The 18445-nt window shown below is 38.2% G+C and overlaps 1 protein-coding gene across 1 annotated transcript in view; it reads left to right on the top strand.

Annotated features, from left to right (window-relative positions):
- Positions 1 to 18445, top strand: part of ccser2b (coiled-coil serine-rich protein 2b) — a 125495-nt gene that overhangs the window by 27587 nt on the left and 79463 nt on the right. The window contains exon 2 of the mRNA XM_052102781.1: positions 16141 to 17526. Within this exon, the coding sequence (XP_051958741.1) occupies positions 16176 to 17526 (1351 nt within the window). The 5' untranslated portion in view covers positions 16141 to 16175. The remainder of the gene's footprint in view (positions 1 to 16140; positions 17527 to 18445) is intronic.

Raw genomic sequence — 18445 nt, 5'->3', positions numbered from 1 at the left:
TAATACCGGTTTCATCGGGGGTGTGGGTGTATAAAATGTAAAAAAAAAAAACATTTGCCGGGAGTTTGATTGACTGGCGATCTGATCAATCAATCATAATACGCCATTTTTGTCCGACAAAGTAGTCAAGATTAACGTCGGTGGATTTGAATTTGAATAATGGATTGTAGGCTACTGTACTGACATCTTTCCGCGGTTAAAACAACGGTCCTTCTGATGTAGGCTACTTTCATGTTTGGCCTATTTGATGCTATAAATTAACCAAGGAAAAGATGATCGGTTCACGAGCTGCTTTAACTGAGGCAATCTGTCAGGACACATTAAAGAGCCACAAAATAGTAGGCCTATTTATGGTTTAATTTTCTTTGAATGACCAAATTTGAAAGTTGAGACTTTATTAAATGTTACCTGCTTGGTCCTGTCTGTCAGCGCGTTGTCAGTGTCCTCTATGTATTTTTCACGACATTCATAGCTATAAGCGCATTATTAATAGCTATAAGCGAAAACTGTAGGTGTCGACAACGTATTATAGCCTACTCCAACATCGAGTGCAAAGTGGGGAGTTGAAAAAAAACTTACGGTGCTCTGTCATCTGCAACTGCTCCCGGGTGGCACCTCTTCAGATGCTGGTGCATTACCGTGGTGCTAGAATGGAAGGCCATCTCCATTTTGCAAAAACGACATATCACGGAATTGTTTCCTTTTAAATTAAAGAATTCCCATACTTTAGAGGAACGAGTGCATGCCGCCTTGCACTTCTGATAGTCTGAGGAGCCACTCGTGTTTCTATTACTCGCCGGCGCCGCCATCTTTGTTTTGGGTCCGACAAATCGACGCGCATATTTTGCGTCGACGTATTTTTTGCGTCGACGTCATCGATGACGTCGACGCGTTGTCCCAGCCCTAGTGAAAAGACTTGTAACTTGTGCATGTCACTGTGTTTTCTGTTTTTCAACTTGTCAATCCTATTTCCAACGTCGGTCCGTTTAATGTGGTTTTAAACTAGTTTACTCACAAGTGTTTTCATAGCGGTTTGCACCAGAGAATTCTGTGCCAAATGCAAATGGTTTCTGCATCTTGCACCGTGGTACTTGCAGCACTGTAACGATCAGAGGTGTGCATTTGAAAGATCAAGACAGCAAATAAAAATGCACCTGCTCTGGGCTAGTGCTGCTCTCTTCATGAAGCCATACGCAGAGCCATATGTGTGCATTAGCGAAGGTTGTGACGCCATCTGTGCATTTGACGCCATTAAACCAGATACTTTAGATTACCGAAGTATAAATGCGTACAAACCCCTATAATGGAGAACATGTATATTCCTAGTCTAGATAAATGTGCTTATGCAACAAGGAACTTGACGATAGATTTGATTAATATGACTGATAAATGCCCCACCCATTTGTGACCTATTCTGAAGCAGTTTCTACAACATCATTAAAAACAGAAAAAAGATCAAAGTCAAAGAGATCAAATTTCAATCATAACTCAAAAACAATAAAAAAAAGAAAGTGTCACTGTGATTTGACTTTACATGACAGTGGACTGTATGTGTGTGTGTGTGTGTGTGTGTGTGTGTGTGTGTATGTGTGTGTATGTATATATATATATATATATATATATATATATATATATATATATATATATGTATGTATATATGAGACATTTTACAGTTGTGTTATAAATTGTGTATATAACGTATTTTCAGAGTGAGGTTGTTAATATCAAATTCTTGATGTTAGAGCGTTTGCGTGTGTCAAACCCCTCTGGCTGAGTACCTGACGGTCATTACTGTTTGAGTGCTAGAGAGCTCTCCTCAAAATGACATGGTTTGTGAAAGTAGGTCCGGCGTTCACATCCCCCCAAAACTCCTCAAGGGCATCTGTGAGGGGCAGCCACACATGCAGTAATGTGTTACCATGAGACATGTATGATGTGCTGGAAAAGGTCTTGATTTGGGCTTGGTTGTAATGATGGTTTTGAAAGCTTTGTCCTATGGCGGTCTGGATGCGTTCAGGTGCGGCCGGAACACTTTTTTTGATGTCATTGCGTGTGACAACAAATACCGCAGGATTGCTGAAGGTTTGGTTCAATAGGAAGGGCAGATTTTGAAAGGGCTTTGATTGCCGTCAGCTTTCATTGAACCTGAGCGCCGTTACTCTCAGTGACAATTCAGACAAAAACACTCTGAGTCATGATGTCCTTTGATCTTCTTTATCTGATTGCTATTTTAGTGGGGTTTGCTGCGGCAAGCTCATTGCTCATATTTCTACAAACCTCATTATCTATAGCACAAACAGTGCAGGGCAATTCTAAAGGAATGATACATAACATGCAGTTTGTAAAGGAGAAGTGCGCTATTACTTTTCTAAGCAATTACACTGCTATTGTTTTTAATAATTTTGTCTTGTTTTCCAGTAAAAATATCTTATCCTTAAAACAAGATATATTTACTATAGATAATAAGTACATTTTGTTAACTTTATCTGCCAAAATTAAGTATATTTTTCTACCCCATTGAAATATACTGTATGTATAAATATATGTTTAAGCATAAACCTCATTAACCTCATGTTGTTAGATTTCTATGTAGCCTTAAAAGCTGTAATTTCTTATGTCGTTTTGCTTCTCAAGTAACTGTATTTTGTTTTAAGGATGTTTAGATATTTTTACTGGAATACAAGACAAAATTACTGAGTGATAGAAACTTGAGAGTTTTGCCTGGTTGATAACAAAACTACAAATCCATTTTTTTTTTCATATAATTCTATTGGAGGAACCTGAACCATATCTAGAGATCAGAATATCATAGAGAGTTGTATATGTAAGCAACCACATAGGAACCACCTAGCAACAGCAGTCTATGCCATTTGGAGGTCCCCCCTCGCGCCTTGTAAGTCGAAAGTCTTCAGCCGTTGCGCCACGTACCGCTGTATTTTTTTTGTGTGAAATGTATAGGCTGGGTGCCAAAGCACAAAGTAGAACATAAGTAGCACTTATTCTCTATCACGTGTTTCCCAAAAGCACCGTTACGTAAAAATGTTTGTAAATTAACAAGAGCTTTGAACCAAACTTAAACCTAATTGTATTGTATCTTTCTTGCATCATTGACAGTTTATCAGATACTAAGAGACATTTCATAAATTGTATTAGTATATTTTGATCATTGGAATGCCATTGTACACTATTACAGTGGTTAAAGAAGTATTTAAAAATCTGTAGGCAGTCTCCGACGTCTGCTGCATGCCTGTTTGCATGGCAGTCACAAAGCATGTTGCATAATGGCATTAAGGCTACAAGTGCACAGTGCCTAGAACTCAACAAGATGATGATGATCTATTAATATTTAAATAGGTCAATGAGTATCTCAGTACTGATGTCCATCGTTTTAACCCCTAATGTTCTGTGTGCATCTGTTCAGTTTCCAGCCAACACTTCGTCTTCTCACACTGCGTGCATTCAGATACATGCATTTCTTGCATTAATACATCTGAAACACCGTCTTTTCAGAGTCATATTTTTTCTTTAATTAAATTCAGAGTTTATAACTTTCAGCGTCTCAACAAGGTTACATACAATTCCCATGCTTGTCGGTGTTTACTGCATTATTTTCCTTTTGAGAAAACCCGTGGACATGCTGGTTTGGAAACAGGCGCTACTCCATTGTAAAATAATGAGCAGCGTTAGTAAAGATGATCGTAAAAGCTTGCAAAGTTATCGGGAAACCCAGCATTTAAGAGTGTGTTAAGTCTCTGTAATTGTGCAGAGTGTGAAACAGAAAAAAGATCTGCTAACTTGTTAAGGCTTTCTTGACAATTTAGCAATTTTTCTTTTCCGAAGACAGAAGATAATCCATATGCTGCCCTATTCCTTGTCATCATTAACCACTGTGACTTTGGAAGGCTGAAAGGTATGTGCACAGCTCAAGGATGGGCAAGGAGGCGGCGGGAACTGGCTGAACAGTTAGCGTAAAGTTTAATCAGAAACGTAACTTAAAACAAACATAAACAAACACAGACACACATGCAATGGGGCTACGTGTGTCTCTCTCTCTTGAACTTGTGCCTCTGGCTAGTCTTTCCCCCTCCCGGTTGATTAGCCCGAATCAGGGCCGGCCATTTGTCTGCCCGGCTCCTCCTCGTCACACTCATACATCACCCGACTTAGGCCAGGGAAACTCCCGGCATGACACACTCCCATCCCTTCCTGGAGGGGGGCGTTGCCCTTCCAGCCGTGCCTGCTGGCAGGTCTTCCCCACCTTTCTGCAGCCCTGGTAGAGATGAGGGGAGGGAAAGAGCGAGGGGTGGCAACAGAGAGAGAGAGAGAGAGAGGAGAGAGAGAAGAATTTGCTCGCCGGCTCCCGGATGCACTGTCGCCCACTCCTCCGCCCTCTTTTGGACACCAGCTCGCTCATCCCCTGGCAGAATGCAGTGAGTCCTCCGGCCCCTGGTGGACGGAACCGCTACTCACCTTCATAACACCACCAAACCTTAACTTAAAACGAACATAAACAAACACAGACACACATGCAACACAGCCGCGTGCGTCTCTCTCTCGAATAGTGTTTATCTCCCTCCTGGCTGATTTGCCCAATTCAGGGTTAATGTGTCCTCACAGCCCAGCCCCACCCTCGTTGTCGTCACAGTATGTAATTCTGAACTCACTTTTTTAGGAACTCAATTTATTAGGATCTCTCTTACATATAGTATGCCTATCATAATTGTTCTCCCTTCGTTAGTCAACTTTGTGTGTGTGCCGGGGGGTGGGACTATTTGAGCACACGATGAGGCCCTTTCTGTTGCGAGGTGCATTTCAAGTGAAACGGGTGAAACATAGCAAATCCACCTCTGTCACCTAGGTGGAACAACTAAGTTTAGAGAATGTGTAAGTTTATAGTAAATTGCTGCTGTGAAAATGTTTCACTTGTAGTAATTCCATATGCTGATCTCAATAAGCATTTGAACTATTGAAAATGTAAATATAGATATCTGTAATTCTTAAAGAGCTTGCAATAGTTTATTTCATGAAATGCTCAGGTTTTGCTTCACTTAAAGATTTTTGTCATTATTATTTCATAACACTGTTTTCTATAATAGAGTATTTTACACAAAAAAATTGGTCGCAGGTTGGCTGCTACACAACTGCTCAATAATTAAACTGACCTATTTTTCCATGCTAAATGAAGTTCTTCAGGATATAGTCTGCTTTATAAAACAAATCTTTCAGCTAATTTGCCATCTCTTCCAAATCAGTGTTTAGCTAACTTTATGTACTGCTTCCTGCATGACCTTGCATTTTCCTGTGGCCGAAGATTAAGTACTCTATAAAAAGCTCTTTCTCATTTTCCTGTGAGGGCTTCAGTGTTGTAATAAATCCTCGATCGATATACTTCACCATGATTCTCCCAGGCCACTGTAGTGATTAGATGTGATTTGGCATTGTGGATGGAGGACGGCCATGCGAGAGTTTGCGGTTTTTGTCTGCTGGTGGTGACCCTGCTAGATTATGCTGCCTGGACTTTGATCAGGACTAAGCCTGGATCAGAGACTGTGGAGGGATATGGGTCACAGAGAGTGTGAGTGTGTGAATGATGTCAATGATGGTAGGTCAGAGACTGACTCACAATACAAATTATCTGTTCAAATTTAAATAAAACTATTTTTCTAAAGCAATGTTAGAATGCTAGTGTGTTCTGAGCGTGCACACACACATATTCCATGTTGGCTGCAAGGTTGATGAATTCAAACCTGCCAAATGTGGTATCTATCTGTATATGTATCTGTCTGTGTGTGTGTGTGTATATGTATACATTTATATATACAGATAGATTCCGCATTTGGCTGGTTCGAATACATCAACGTCGCAGCCAACATGGAACAGTGAACAAGGAGACCTGTTTGAATGTAAGCCAATAGATGAGAAGCCTCAGTCAAAAGCCAAACTGCTTTTGTGTGGAAACAATTTCTCATGTCTGTGTCCTGATCTTCAGTATGTTTGCCATGATGCACTGTTCTACAATATTTATTTGTAGAGAACATTATCTGTGTAGAGTGGTGGCCAAAAGTTTGGAATAATGTACAGATTTTGATGCTTCGAAATTAAAATTGTACTTTAATTCACCAAAGTGGCATTCAACTGATCACAATGTATAATCAGGACATTACTGATGTAAAGAACAGCACCATCACTATTTGAAAAAAGTCATTTTTCATCAAATCTAGACAGCAGCATCACTCCAACAACTTATCTTTGAGTAATCATGATAAATTGATCATTTGGTTCTAGAAAATCACTTGCCATTATATCAAACACAGGAGAAATATATTTGATTCATTAAATGAAGCTTAACATTCTTAATCAGTCTTTGTGTTTGTTTTTGAGTTGTCACAGTATGCAATAGACTGGCATGTCTTAAGGTCAATATTAGGTCAAAAATGGCAAAGAGAAACATCTTTCTCTAGAAACTCATCAGTCAATCATTGTTTTGAGGAATGAAGTCTATACGATGCTTGAAATTGCCAAAAAACTGAAGATTTCATAAAAAGTTGTACACTACAGTCTTCAAAGACAAAGAACAACTGTCTCTAACAAGGACAGAAAGAGATGTGGAAGACCAGATGTACAACTAAACAAGAGGAGAAGTACATCATCCAGTGTTATGGATTGAGTTATGGATTTTTGTGGATCCCACAAAAACCCATTGAGTTTTTGTGGGATCAGTTAGACTGTAAGGTGTGTGAGAAGTGCCCGACAAGACAGACACATCTATGACAAGTGCTACAGGAAGTGTGGAGTGAAATGTCACCTGAGTATCTAGACAAACTGACAGCTAGAATGCCAAGGATCTGAAAAGCTGTCATCACTGCACGTGGAGGATTTTTTCTTTGCAGGAGTTGAAGTTCTGAATTTATTAATTAATTTATTTTTAATTGTAATAGTAATTTTTCAAGTTATTAAAGTCCTGACTATATATTGTGATCAGTTGAATGCCTTTGGTGAATAAAAGTACCAATTTCCTTAAATAGGAGCAAAATATAAAATAATCTGTACATTATTCCAAACTTTTGGCCATCACTGTAAGTATATCTATGGTTCTATGGTGTTTTGGATGCTTGCTAGGTGGTGTGCCCAAGTGAACACCCCTTTAGTCTCTCATGTGGTGTCACATTACTTCCTCACATAACACTAGCAATAGACAGCAAATATTAGCTTAAGGATTCACAAGAGACATGTATGTCACAATACAACACAGACAAAGATGTTTTAAGAATATAAAACATCTGAAACATGCACGCTTTTACTTCATATTGTACAGAGCTTGTCTAGACAGGAACTAGAGCTTCATTTGTTAACAAATGGACACTCACAAAGACTGAATTGCACCTGCTAATAGTTGCATTTACAGTTGAAGTCAGAAGTTTTGCAAATTCATTTAAACTCAGTTTTTCACAATTCCTCAATTTAATCTTAGAAAACGTTCCCTGTCTTAGGTCAGTCAGGATCTCAACTTTATTTTAATAATGTGAAATGTCAGAATAAAAGTAGAGAATGATTCATTTCAGCTTTATTTCTTTCACCACATTCCCAGTAGTTCAGAAGTTTACATACACTTTGTTAATCTTTGGTGGCATTGACTTTAAATTGTGCAACTTGTGTTAAACATTTTGGGTATCCTTCCACAAGCTTCTCACAATAAGTTGCTGGAATTTTGGCCCATTCCTCCAGACAGAACTGGTGTAACTGAATCAGGTTGTAGGCCTCCTGCTCGCACACGCTTTTTCAGTCCTTTTTCAAGGGGTTTGTGATGGCCACTCCAATACCTTGACTTTGTTGTCCTTAAGCCATTTTACCACAACTGTGGAGGTATGCTTGTGGTCATTGTCTATTTTGAAGACCCATTTGTGGCAGAGCTTTAACACCCTCATGTCTTGAGATGTTGCTTCAATATATCCACATAACTTTCCTTCCTCATGATGCCATATATTTTGTGAACTGCACCAGTCCCTCCTGCAGCAAAGCACCCCCCAACATGATGCTGCCACCCCTATGCTTCACAGTTGTAATGGTGTTCTTCGACTTGCAAGCCTCACCTGTTTTCCTTCAAACATAACAATGGTCATTATGGCCAAACAATACAATTTTTGTTTCATCCGACCAGAGGACATTTCTCCAAAAAGTAAGGTCTTTGTCCCCATGTGCCCTTGCAAACTGTAGTCTGGCTTTTTATGGTGGTTTTGGAGCAATGGCTTCTTCCTTGCTGAGCAGCCTTTCAGGTCATGTCGATGTAGGACACGTTTTGCTGTGGATATAGATACTTGTCCACCTGTTTCCTCCAGCATCTTTACAAGGTCCTTTGCTGTTGTTCTGGGAATGATTTGCCAGTTTTGCACCAAACGACGTTCATCTCCACGAGACAGAATTCATCTCATTCCTGAGTGGTTTGATGGCTGCGTGGTCCCATGGTGTTTATACTTGCATAGTATTGCATGTACTGATGAACGTGGTAAATTCAGGCCTTTGGTAATTGCTCCCAAGGATGAACCAGACTTGTGGAGGTCCAAAATTATTTTTCTGTTGTCTTGGATGATTTCTATTGATTTTTCCATGATGTCAAGCAAAGAGGCCCTGAGTTTGAAGGTAGGCCTTAAAATACATCCAAATGTGCACCTCCAATTGACTCCAGTTAGCTTAACAGAAGCTAAAATAGGCCTGACATCATTTTCTGGGATTTTCCAAGCTGCTTAAAGGCACAGTTAACTTAGCGTATTTAAACTTCTGGCCCACTGGAATTGTGATGTAGTAAATTAAAAGTGAAACAATCTGTCTGTAAACAATTGTTGGAAAATATTATTCAGGCACAAAGTAGTCCTAAACAAAGTAGTCCTAAACAAACAAAAAGTTTGGTAATATGAAATCTGTGGAGTGGTTAAAAATGTAGTTTTAATGATTTCACCTAAGTGTATGTAAACTTTTGACTTCAACTGTATTTACACATTGTCTGCATGGTTTTTGCACCTTTTCACTACATTGATGGCATGAACACGTCCACAATATAAGTGCTGATTGCAGTTTACACATGGCAGTTTCCCAGGTCAGATTTGAGTGCTAGGTTGTGGAGGATACCTCAGACTACCATGATCTGGCATGCTCCACCACTGTGATCCAGACACCTCTTTAAAATGCCTAAAGTGTACAACATAATTTTCAGACAAATAATGCTGACTTTTGTGATTCTGACTATGAAAATTATAACAATGCAATTGCAAAGAGATTATGTGTATTTGTCCCAAAAAGATGACTATTTCTTAATTTGAATAACATGGTGAAGCTCTATGGGTCAGTGATGTGACACACATTTTTTTTGTCTAGATCTATTAAATTAATTAAAATACATTACAAATGCAATTCACACAAAACAAATACTGGTCCCTCTTTATATTAGGTGTCTTTAACTACTATGTACTAGCATTAAAATACATACAATAGAATGTACTTATTGTGTAACTAAATGTTGTTCTGCAAAATTCTCATGAGATTGACCTTTGCTGCTACTGAGGCTGAGGTATGGGCAGGGTAAGGAGAAGGGTTAGTTAGGGCTGAAATGGTTAGTCAACGTTATCAACAATGTCGACAATAAAAAATTGTCTACAAAAATGTTAATTTTCGAATAGTCATTTCATCTCATTTAACGTAACATGAGATCACATTAAACTGTAATGATGAAGCGAGAGCAGCACTGCAGTTCGCTCCTGACTGAAGAGAGGAAGAATTACACAGACCACAGTCCAGATGCACTCTAAACTTTACAAACAGCTTCAGGTGATGTAGTACGAGGGAATTATACAAAAATAACAAATAAGTAAATACAGAAGCACTCTCGTTGTGGAATAAGTGGAGTCGGAGCTCTTTAAAGGAAACACCCCGGTGTTAAATCTTAAATGCAGTTCTATTTAATGCGTTCTAACTTTATTAAAGTTCAAATAATACAGAAGCAGATCGTGTAAATAACTACAAACTCCGAAACTGGCATTTCTCTGTGTGGTCAGCGAATGTCCCGATCTGAGGGGGAGAGATTGAAACTGCATCTAGCTGATGCACACTCTGTCACGGGACACTCATCCCATGAGAGTGCACACTTAATGCAGCTAGATTATAACGTGATGGCTCGCGACTTATTGAATAATAAAATATGTCACTGTGCATTTCTTATCTTGAAGAGAATTGGCAATTCGCAGCTTTATTAATAAGAGAGAGAGTTGTGTGTGTGTTAAAGATAGATTGAAGTGACAGAAATATGAGAGAGGTGAAGACTTTGCCCCATTATACACTGCAACAAAATACATTTTTGATTTTGTTTTGGCTTGCTTTTCAATATAAATATCTGAAACTCCTTTAAATCAACATACATTTTCTTTAGAAAGTGTATGTTGAAGAAATAATCGTATCGGAGAATGTTGAATATAATATTAAAAATATAAATATTTAAAAATCCTTTAATAAAGATGCATTCACTGAGAAGCAGCATATAAGATATTTAGACTTGCTTTTAGAGAATAGATCTTGAATATAAATATAGTTTGTCTTTGCTGCACTTGCAGAAGTATTAGACAGTGAAAAAAACACTTGTATACAAAATACATTTATTTTTAAGATACATTCTCTTAAAGCAAGTCTAAATATCTTGTATGTTGCTTCTCAAGTAAATGTGTCTTGTTTTAAGGATTTTTAGACCATTTTAAATTTAAATTTGTAGTGAATTTCTTTACTGAATTAAACTTAGTAAAAAAAAATTTTTTTTTGCTTAAATTCAGTGAATGTCATTTAGAGGTATTTTTAAAAGATGATTTTGTCCTATTTATTGTTAATAAGCACGTTTTCTACAACCTTTTATATCGGGGCACAAGCTGTATAGTCTTTTAAGAGCTATAATGCAATAATCATTGAATAGTCGAATAATCGTTAGATTAATCGATTATCAAAATAATCGTTAATTGCTGCCCTAGGGTTAGTGTTAGGATAAGTGTTGCGTTAGGTGTAGGATGAGAGGCAGTGTTGGGTGTAACTTAATTTCTTTTTTTTTTTTCAAAAAAATTTATGTAATGCATTACATTTTAAATTCTTGTAATCAGATTAGAGTTACTTTCAAAGAAGTACATTACTTTCACTAAAGTAAAATGTATAATACATTTAAAATATGATATAAGTTAGCATTTCTGTGACAGCTGAAGGGTGTGCGACCAATGAATCTGGAAGAAAATAGACATTTTGAATTTGAGCTGAAAACCAAAGACTTTTGTAGGAAAAGTGATTTAGAAAGTATCTTAAAAGTTAAAAGTAATCAGTAAGTTAATCTGATCACATTTGTTATAAAAGTAATGTAGTAATTGTTAGTGTTAAACTTGTTAAACTTATTTAGAGTAACTTACCCAACACTGATTAGGGGTAATGTTTACAGTGTATCTAGAGACGTAATTAAATGCAGGTACTTTAAATGTAAGTACAATGACAACATGTAATGCATATACATAATAAGTACATTGTATCAAATGTAGATAAAGACATCTAATAAAAAAGTGCATCCAAATGACTTGAATTCACCTTTTTCTATGATGAACATGTTTTTAATTCCTGAAATTAATGTTGTTTTGACTTTTTCTAAAGCCAAAAATGTCATGTGGTGTAACCAAAGAAATATTTGCATGAGTAGTGCAGGATAATGTTTTGTTATTATTTCTTAAAATAATAAGCACTGAAACATCACTTTACACCCTCAAGGTTGTGACGTTTAAACATATAAAAATGTGATGAAAAGGCACCCTTTGTTCAGGTCATTTTGTGCAACCCTGGGTCTTGATATTCTTGACTCAAATATACCATAATATCTTTCACCTTAAAAACATGAAATTAATGATAAATGCATTTTCCTTAATGGTTACACTATATTACATTTTAAAAATTTCTAATTTCTATTTCTTTTTTCATTCTAAACATGCAACGGTTTACATTCTGAATTCATACCTCTGACACTGGAAATACATTTGTTCTTTTCACTAAACATCTTGGTGTCTCAGTCATCACTTTCATGTGTCTGTCTCTGCACTGGACTATTACTACCACTTAATTCCTAAGAGCTGTTTATGTTGACACTTATACCAACTTCAAGGCTGATCATTTTCTACATGTATTCAGCCCTTGTGCTTGACTTGTGGAGTTTAGACCTAGTTTAGTTTTGCTCTCACAGGCCACACTAAATCTGAAGCTAATGGCTAGTTTGATTGTGGTACTTAAAGCTTCCTCGTTCGTTTATAAATAGAGCTGGGTGGTGTACTCATCCAGACAGACAGGATTACATAATAGCAGATGGCAACTTTTTTCTGTGCTCCATCATGTCTCACCCCTATAATATTTGACTCCTTGTTCAGTTATTTTGAGACAGTCGTTGAAGGTCATCATCTTCAGTATCCTAAAGAAGATCCTTCACCTGAAGGCTAAACACATTCTTTCGTGATCAACAGTGATCAAAACATGCTTCCAGTGCTGAGGGATCTGAGCTGTTGTCACGGGGAGTGTCGCTGTCTCTCACTCCTGAATAGATACTTTGTTGTCCGCCAACTCCACTTGGTCATGCTTTATTCCTCCAGTGCATTTATTGGTATGAAGCACGCTTTTAAACATTAATCATAAATCTATTAAAGAATAATTCCTTCTATCCCTTCATCAAGATAAGCTACAGCACAATACCCATGTGGTGTTGTTTGTGTAGCAGTTTGTGTTCTCTATTTTTGGCCCTCAGGTGTTGATAAAATTCTCCTTTAATTAGAGAGTTGTTTGGGACAGTGAGCTGTTCAAAATATGAAAAGACATTTTCAACATAAGGAATGCTCATCATATCATCATCATCATCATATCATATGAACACATGAATGTTAATTATGGAAGAATGCTTTCAAGTTCTTAAGTAATTATTCAAGACTAGTAAACAATAGCAATAAAAAACAGCAATGAATAGAAACAAAAATTACAAATGAAGACAATTCAGGACTTTTTTTAAGGAAACATTCAGAATGAAATGCAACATTAAACTACTACTGGGCTTCACTGTATGATTATAGTACATTAATACTTTTTACTCAGTCAAGAGCAGTGAGTGTTTTCTTGTTCTGGATTTTTGATTATTATAATGACACACTAGACAGCAGCAGGTCTATTAGCTTACATTTATACTTACAAGTCTGACGTTTTAATGCAAATGTTTTTTAATGTTTTTTTCTCCACTGTTATGTTCACTTATGACATCACTCTCTGTGTTACATGAATACCTCACCAAGACGGGCATTTTGGCAGCATTTTTTTATTTATTTAGCCGTTCAGGTGCATTTCTGAGGTGCAAGACCTCAGAAAATAAATTGTGAACCTCCACAAGTCTGGTTCATCCTTGGGAGCAATTACCAAATGCTTGAAGGTTCCACGTTCATCTGTACAAACAGTAGTACGCAAGTATAAACAACATGGGACCACACAGCCATCATACCACTCAGGTGCAGGACGCATTCTGTCTCCTAGAGATGAACTTAGAAGATTCAAGATTCCGTCTCTTCCCCGGTCACTCCACGCAACTCATAGACTCATAGGAGTTTATTTTCATAACCCGCTTCATTATTATTTGAACTTTAATAAAGGATGCTTTAAAGATCTAATGCCGGTGTGTTTCATTGTGAAACAGAATGCGGCACAATAATTGTTTTATCAATATTATATTGTTTTCATAATCATTGGAAGCCAAAATAATTGTAATTTTCTTTCAACTCATAGTTATGCTACTTTAGTTACGTCTGCCGGAACCGGAAACACATTTCATATTCTATAATCCTGTTTTAAAGTCAATGGCGTCTACGATAATTATTATTCTTAACCTCGGGATACATATCCTGAGATTACCAGGGCCTGCCAGATCCTAATCCGGTCCTGCCTGATGTCTTTCTCCCACTACTACGTGTTGCTGAGTGATGACGACTAACTGCAGCCTGTGCCAGCCAGATATCACTTCAATCTACTACAATGGACTTCACAGAGGATGAACCTATGCTAGCACCAACTGTCAGACATGGGATACTTCACTGAACACTGCCTGAAACTTGGACTTAAAATGGACTCCACTGGAAATTAAACTGCCACAAACTTGCAGTCGAACTGCAATGCACCTCACTGACCTCTGCCTGCATCACCTTGGTCAAAGGATGGACTACACTCTTAAAATGGAGTACATAGATAATAAAATAATTGCAGCCTTCCTCAGCCTAAATGCAATAGACAATTCCGCAGTTAATTACGAATGTAAATTCTAAGACTGTAGTCATTAATCTTATAGCTAATACAATATATTTTTGTTTAAACATTGGCGCCCCTAACACTTACAAAGTTTACTCATTTTGTACAGCACATAAATAACTAATATTGGCATTATATTCATGATGTTAGCCAGAGGGGAACTGGCCCCCACAGTGAGTCTGGTTTCTCCCAAGGTTATTTTTCTCCCATTAACAAACATCTTATGGAGTTTTGTGTTCCTTACCACAGTCGCCGTCGGCTTGCTCACTGGGAGTCTAATTATACAAATTAATTATTTTCTATTATTTATTTTAAGGCACAATTTATAATGATGTCTTTTTTCTTTTCTTGTTTTAAACCGCTTTATTATGACTCAAAGACATTATTATAGTACAGGTTTTTCCTGTTGAAGCTTAATTTTCTGTAAAGCTGGTTTGAAATGAAGAGCACTATAAAATTAAAAATGACTTGGAGTTCTCTTATGATCATTGGCCTCCAACTTCAAACACTCAAGGACTGCACATCTTTATTTTTTGACATCTTCATATTGTCTGCTTCAAGCAAAGGGAACACTTAAAACAAGGTTTAAGCTTATTCTCAGCCGAATGGATTCAGATTTTATTTATATAATTTTTGTATTTTTAAAATATGAGCTAATATGTTTTTGGGTGTCCATAATTACCCTCTTGATGCATATCTGCAGAACCATTTTAAATATTTTTTTTTGTCAAGGCCATCTCTAGATGACATTTTGTGTTGCTGATTCTTAATAATAGTGTATTTTTGCACTCTCGAAAATGTAGATTTAAGTTAATAAATAAAGGTAAATTTGTAGTTTCAGAATTATTTGTACTTTGTACAGACCTTTGTTTTGTTGGACAAGTAAAACTATTTTCATATCTTGTGACCCACATTTGGTTTTTGACCATTTAAAATGGGTAAAATTCATGGGTGAGCCACATTTTTCTGGGATTTACCCATATCCAGTAGGGCCATAAAAATGAAAATATGTAAAAAGGAAAGTTTGTTCTGAATAAGAATCTAAAAGGGTATTACCATATCTTTAAAACTTCTGGAGTTATTGGTACTCTAACTTTGGAAAAACAATACAAAGTTTTAAATCTCACCATTGGCATATAATGCAGCAAGGGGTGCTGAAGTCAATGTCGACCTCTGGTTGAGTTGACAGAATGACCAACACACATTTCCTCTAATTTCTAATTTCTAAATTCTTTTTTTTTTTTTTGCCTATTTATTATTGCGGTATAGTCTAGTTCAGATGAATCTGGTTCTAAACTGCATGCAAAAACAAAAAAGCAGTTGGTTGCATACCATGTCAGTCAGATTGTGTCCCAGTGTCTAAGTGAGCTCTCTTGGCCAGAATAAACTACAAAGCAGACAAAAGTGTCGAAAGTCTGTATATGTGAGACTATATTTGACTAGAACTAAATGTTCCATCGTAAGGGTGTGGTCATAGTTAGACTCACCCTTTGGTAGGAGGTGTGGTGATGTAATTGATTGGGATAAATTAGGTGATGAGTTAGATATGGGAATTTCAACTGAGCTTTGCTTTCCTTTATTCTCTTCACCTTGCAACCACTACCTAAAATTGCCATGTTACTGTACATTTAAAGCTGAGAATGTGTGGTGTTTGCTGACAAAGGATTGCCTACAAATGTGAAAATTACATCACAGTGAATAATTGAAACAGTTTTTGCCTTGACCTTTGGGAGAGTCTTCTTTGCTGTTGTGTATTTAATACATGTAGCTGCAGTTTGCTTTGACTCATATTTTCACCCTCTTTCCCTGCAGATCAGTCCTTACATCCATGGTGGTGCAGCTAGCTGATGGAAAGGAAGGCCAGCAAACAGCTCAATATGGTCTCCAGGCTGCCCAAGTTTACTTCTCGCTCCTCAGCTACCACCACAAACTCCCTCCCCCAAGGATCTGCCCTCCCTGTCTCCTCTTTGGGGTGTAAAGGTGCACCTCAAGGGCGGCACACTATTTTGACACGAGTGCCATCACTGAAGTGGAGAAAGGGCGAAGAGGACAGTGGAAATAAAGTTCAACATTCTGACAGCTTGGAAGAGGAGACAAGTGTAGCTATATGTCCCCCTGTGGTTAAAAAGACATCTCACACAGATGCGGTTAAATTAAAGAGTGTAGTCCCCACTGCACAAAGTTGTAGCCCAAGGGCTATATCCCAGCCCAGCAAAACCTATCCCCGAATGACTGCTCCCAAACGCCTCTCCGCAGGGCATGCCCTCTATAATGGCACCACTACTCTGAAAGTCAGTGGTGTTAATGGACGTTGTGGGTCTGACCCCTCAGGGTCTGGTCTGGAACATTCATTCCAACAAAGAAGCCTGGAGAGCACACTGTCCCTATCCAACGATAGCCTCAAGTCAGCCTCTAAAGAGAACATAGTGCGCTCGCTGAGTTTGACCCACTTCAAGAGGGTAGCATCCCCCACCGACCTTCCAATGACCCGTTCCTTTTCTTTTAACAAAGCTTCAGAGCTGGCTAAAGAGCTTCCAAGAACCTTAGCACAATCTCCAGTGGCTAGGTCAGCCGTCATTAAGCCAAATCCGCTATTATCTGAAGGTAAAGTGAGCAAGTATGGGATTGCAAGGCCGTCTGTAACTACAAGTAGTGGGCCTTTGCCAAAAGGTACAATAAAGAAATCCCTTTTACCCAGCTTCTCGAGTAACAAGTCCTCAGCACTCAGCTACAGACTGACACGTCCATCACTCATCAAGTATCCTCGTCCTGTTATAGCTGGGCCTGACCAGAATGAAGCAGAATTGAGTCAAAAGGTCAAAGACCCTACACAGGTAGCAGAAACCAGTTCAGAGGCAACTAGCAATGCTGAAAGTGCAGACACTACACCGGATGAGACCCCATCTGAAGCAAAGGAGATAGATCACGGTCTAGGCCCTTCCTTGGAGAACATGTCACTATCATCCACCTCCTCCCTGGAGCACAACGACACTAGTGAGGAGTACATTGATGACTTTGATAATCTCGGGAACGGAGGCGAGATCTTGCTCTTGCCTGTCCACCATGATGGGTTAGACCACTTAGGACTTTGTGAGGATGACAACGCTCTAATTGCTGAGTGCAGTGAGTCGTCACCGGTGACCAGCTTGCACAGCTTCCTGTCTGAAACGGTTGATTGGGCAGGGATGGGCCTCACAGGTGTGGCTGAGTATTTCTCTTTCCATTAACACCTCAAAACAACTTTTCTCACATTCTAAACTTTTCTGAAATTCTGATCACCAAAGCCCAAAGTATTCTTCGTTTTTTAAGCGTACACTAGCATACATACAGTTGAACACTCTAGCCTTTCTCCATTTGACAGTGTGTGCGTACACATACGGTGATATGGTGGATTCTTTTTACTTCAGTAGTTGCCTTTATGGTTTTTCAGACTCAGGTTGGAGACTCAAATGCAGGTATCTCCTGATAACCTCAAACACATGCTCTTGAAGTGCACATCAATTTTTTTTTCCACATTTGTCTTCTGTGGCGTTAAAGGATTAGTTCACCCAAAAATGAAAATTCTCTCTTGATTTACTTACATTTAAGCCATCCTAGATGTGTATGACTTTCCTTCTTCAGCAGAACCGAAGTTAAGTACATTTCAGCTCTTTGTTCATACAATGCATGTTAACAGGTGCCATCAGTCTGCTGGCTATTTGATGGTCTAAGTCATATTTAGGCATCATAAAAGTAATCCACACAACTTCAGTCGATCAATGAATGCCTTCTGTAGCAAGCCGATAGGTTGTTTAAGAAACAAATCGATAATTAAAATGTTTTTAACTTCAAATCAGTGGTTCTGGCCAGCGCTGGATTGCTGTTTGAAATGAACTAACTCTTGCGTGACGTTAGTTTCTCTGCTGTATACAAAGTGCACGCGTCCGGCTTCTCGCGTAAACGCGCCATTGCGCTTACATCACGCACAGCAGTGTTATGGTTTACTGTTAGTAGGAAGCAATTTTTTACACAAACCTATTGATTTGCTTCAGAAGACATTAATTGTTTGACTGGAGTCATGTGAATTACTTTTATGCTGCCTAAATATGTCTTTTGGACATATTTAGGCCTTCGCTTC

Source organism: Xyrauchen texanus, chromosome 33 (genome assembly GCF_025860055.1).
Source record: "Xyrauchen texanus isolate HMW12.3.18 chromosome 33, RBS_HiC_50CHRs, whole genome shotgun sequence".
In the NCBI taxonomy this organism is placed as follows: Eukaryota; Metazoa; Chordata; class Actinopteri; order Cypriniformes; family Catostomidae; genus Xyrauchen; species Xyrauchen texanus.
The sequence above is the reverse complement of the archived record's forward strand: the minus strand, read 5'-3'. Positions and strand labels throughout refer to the sequence as shown.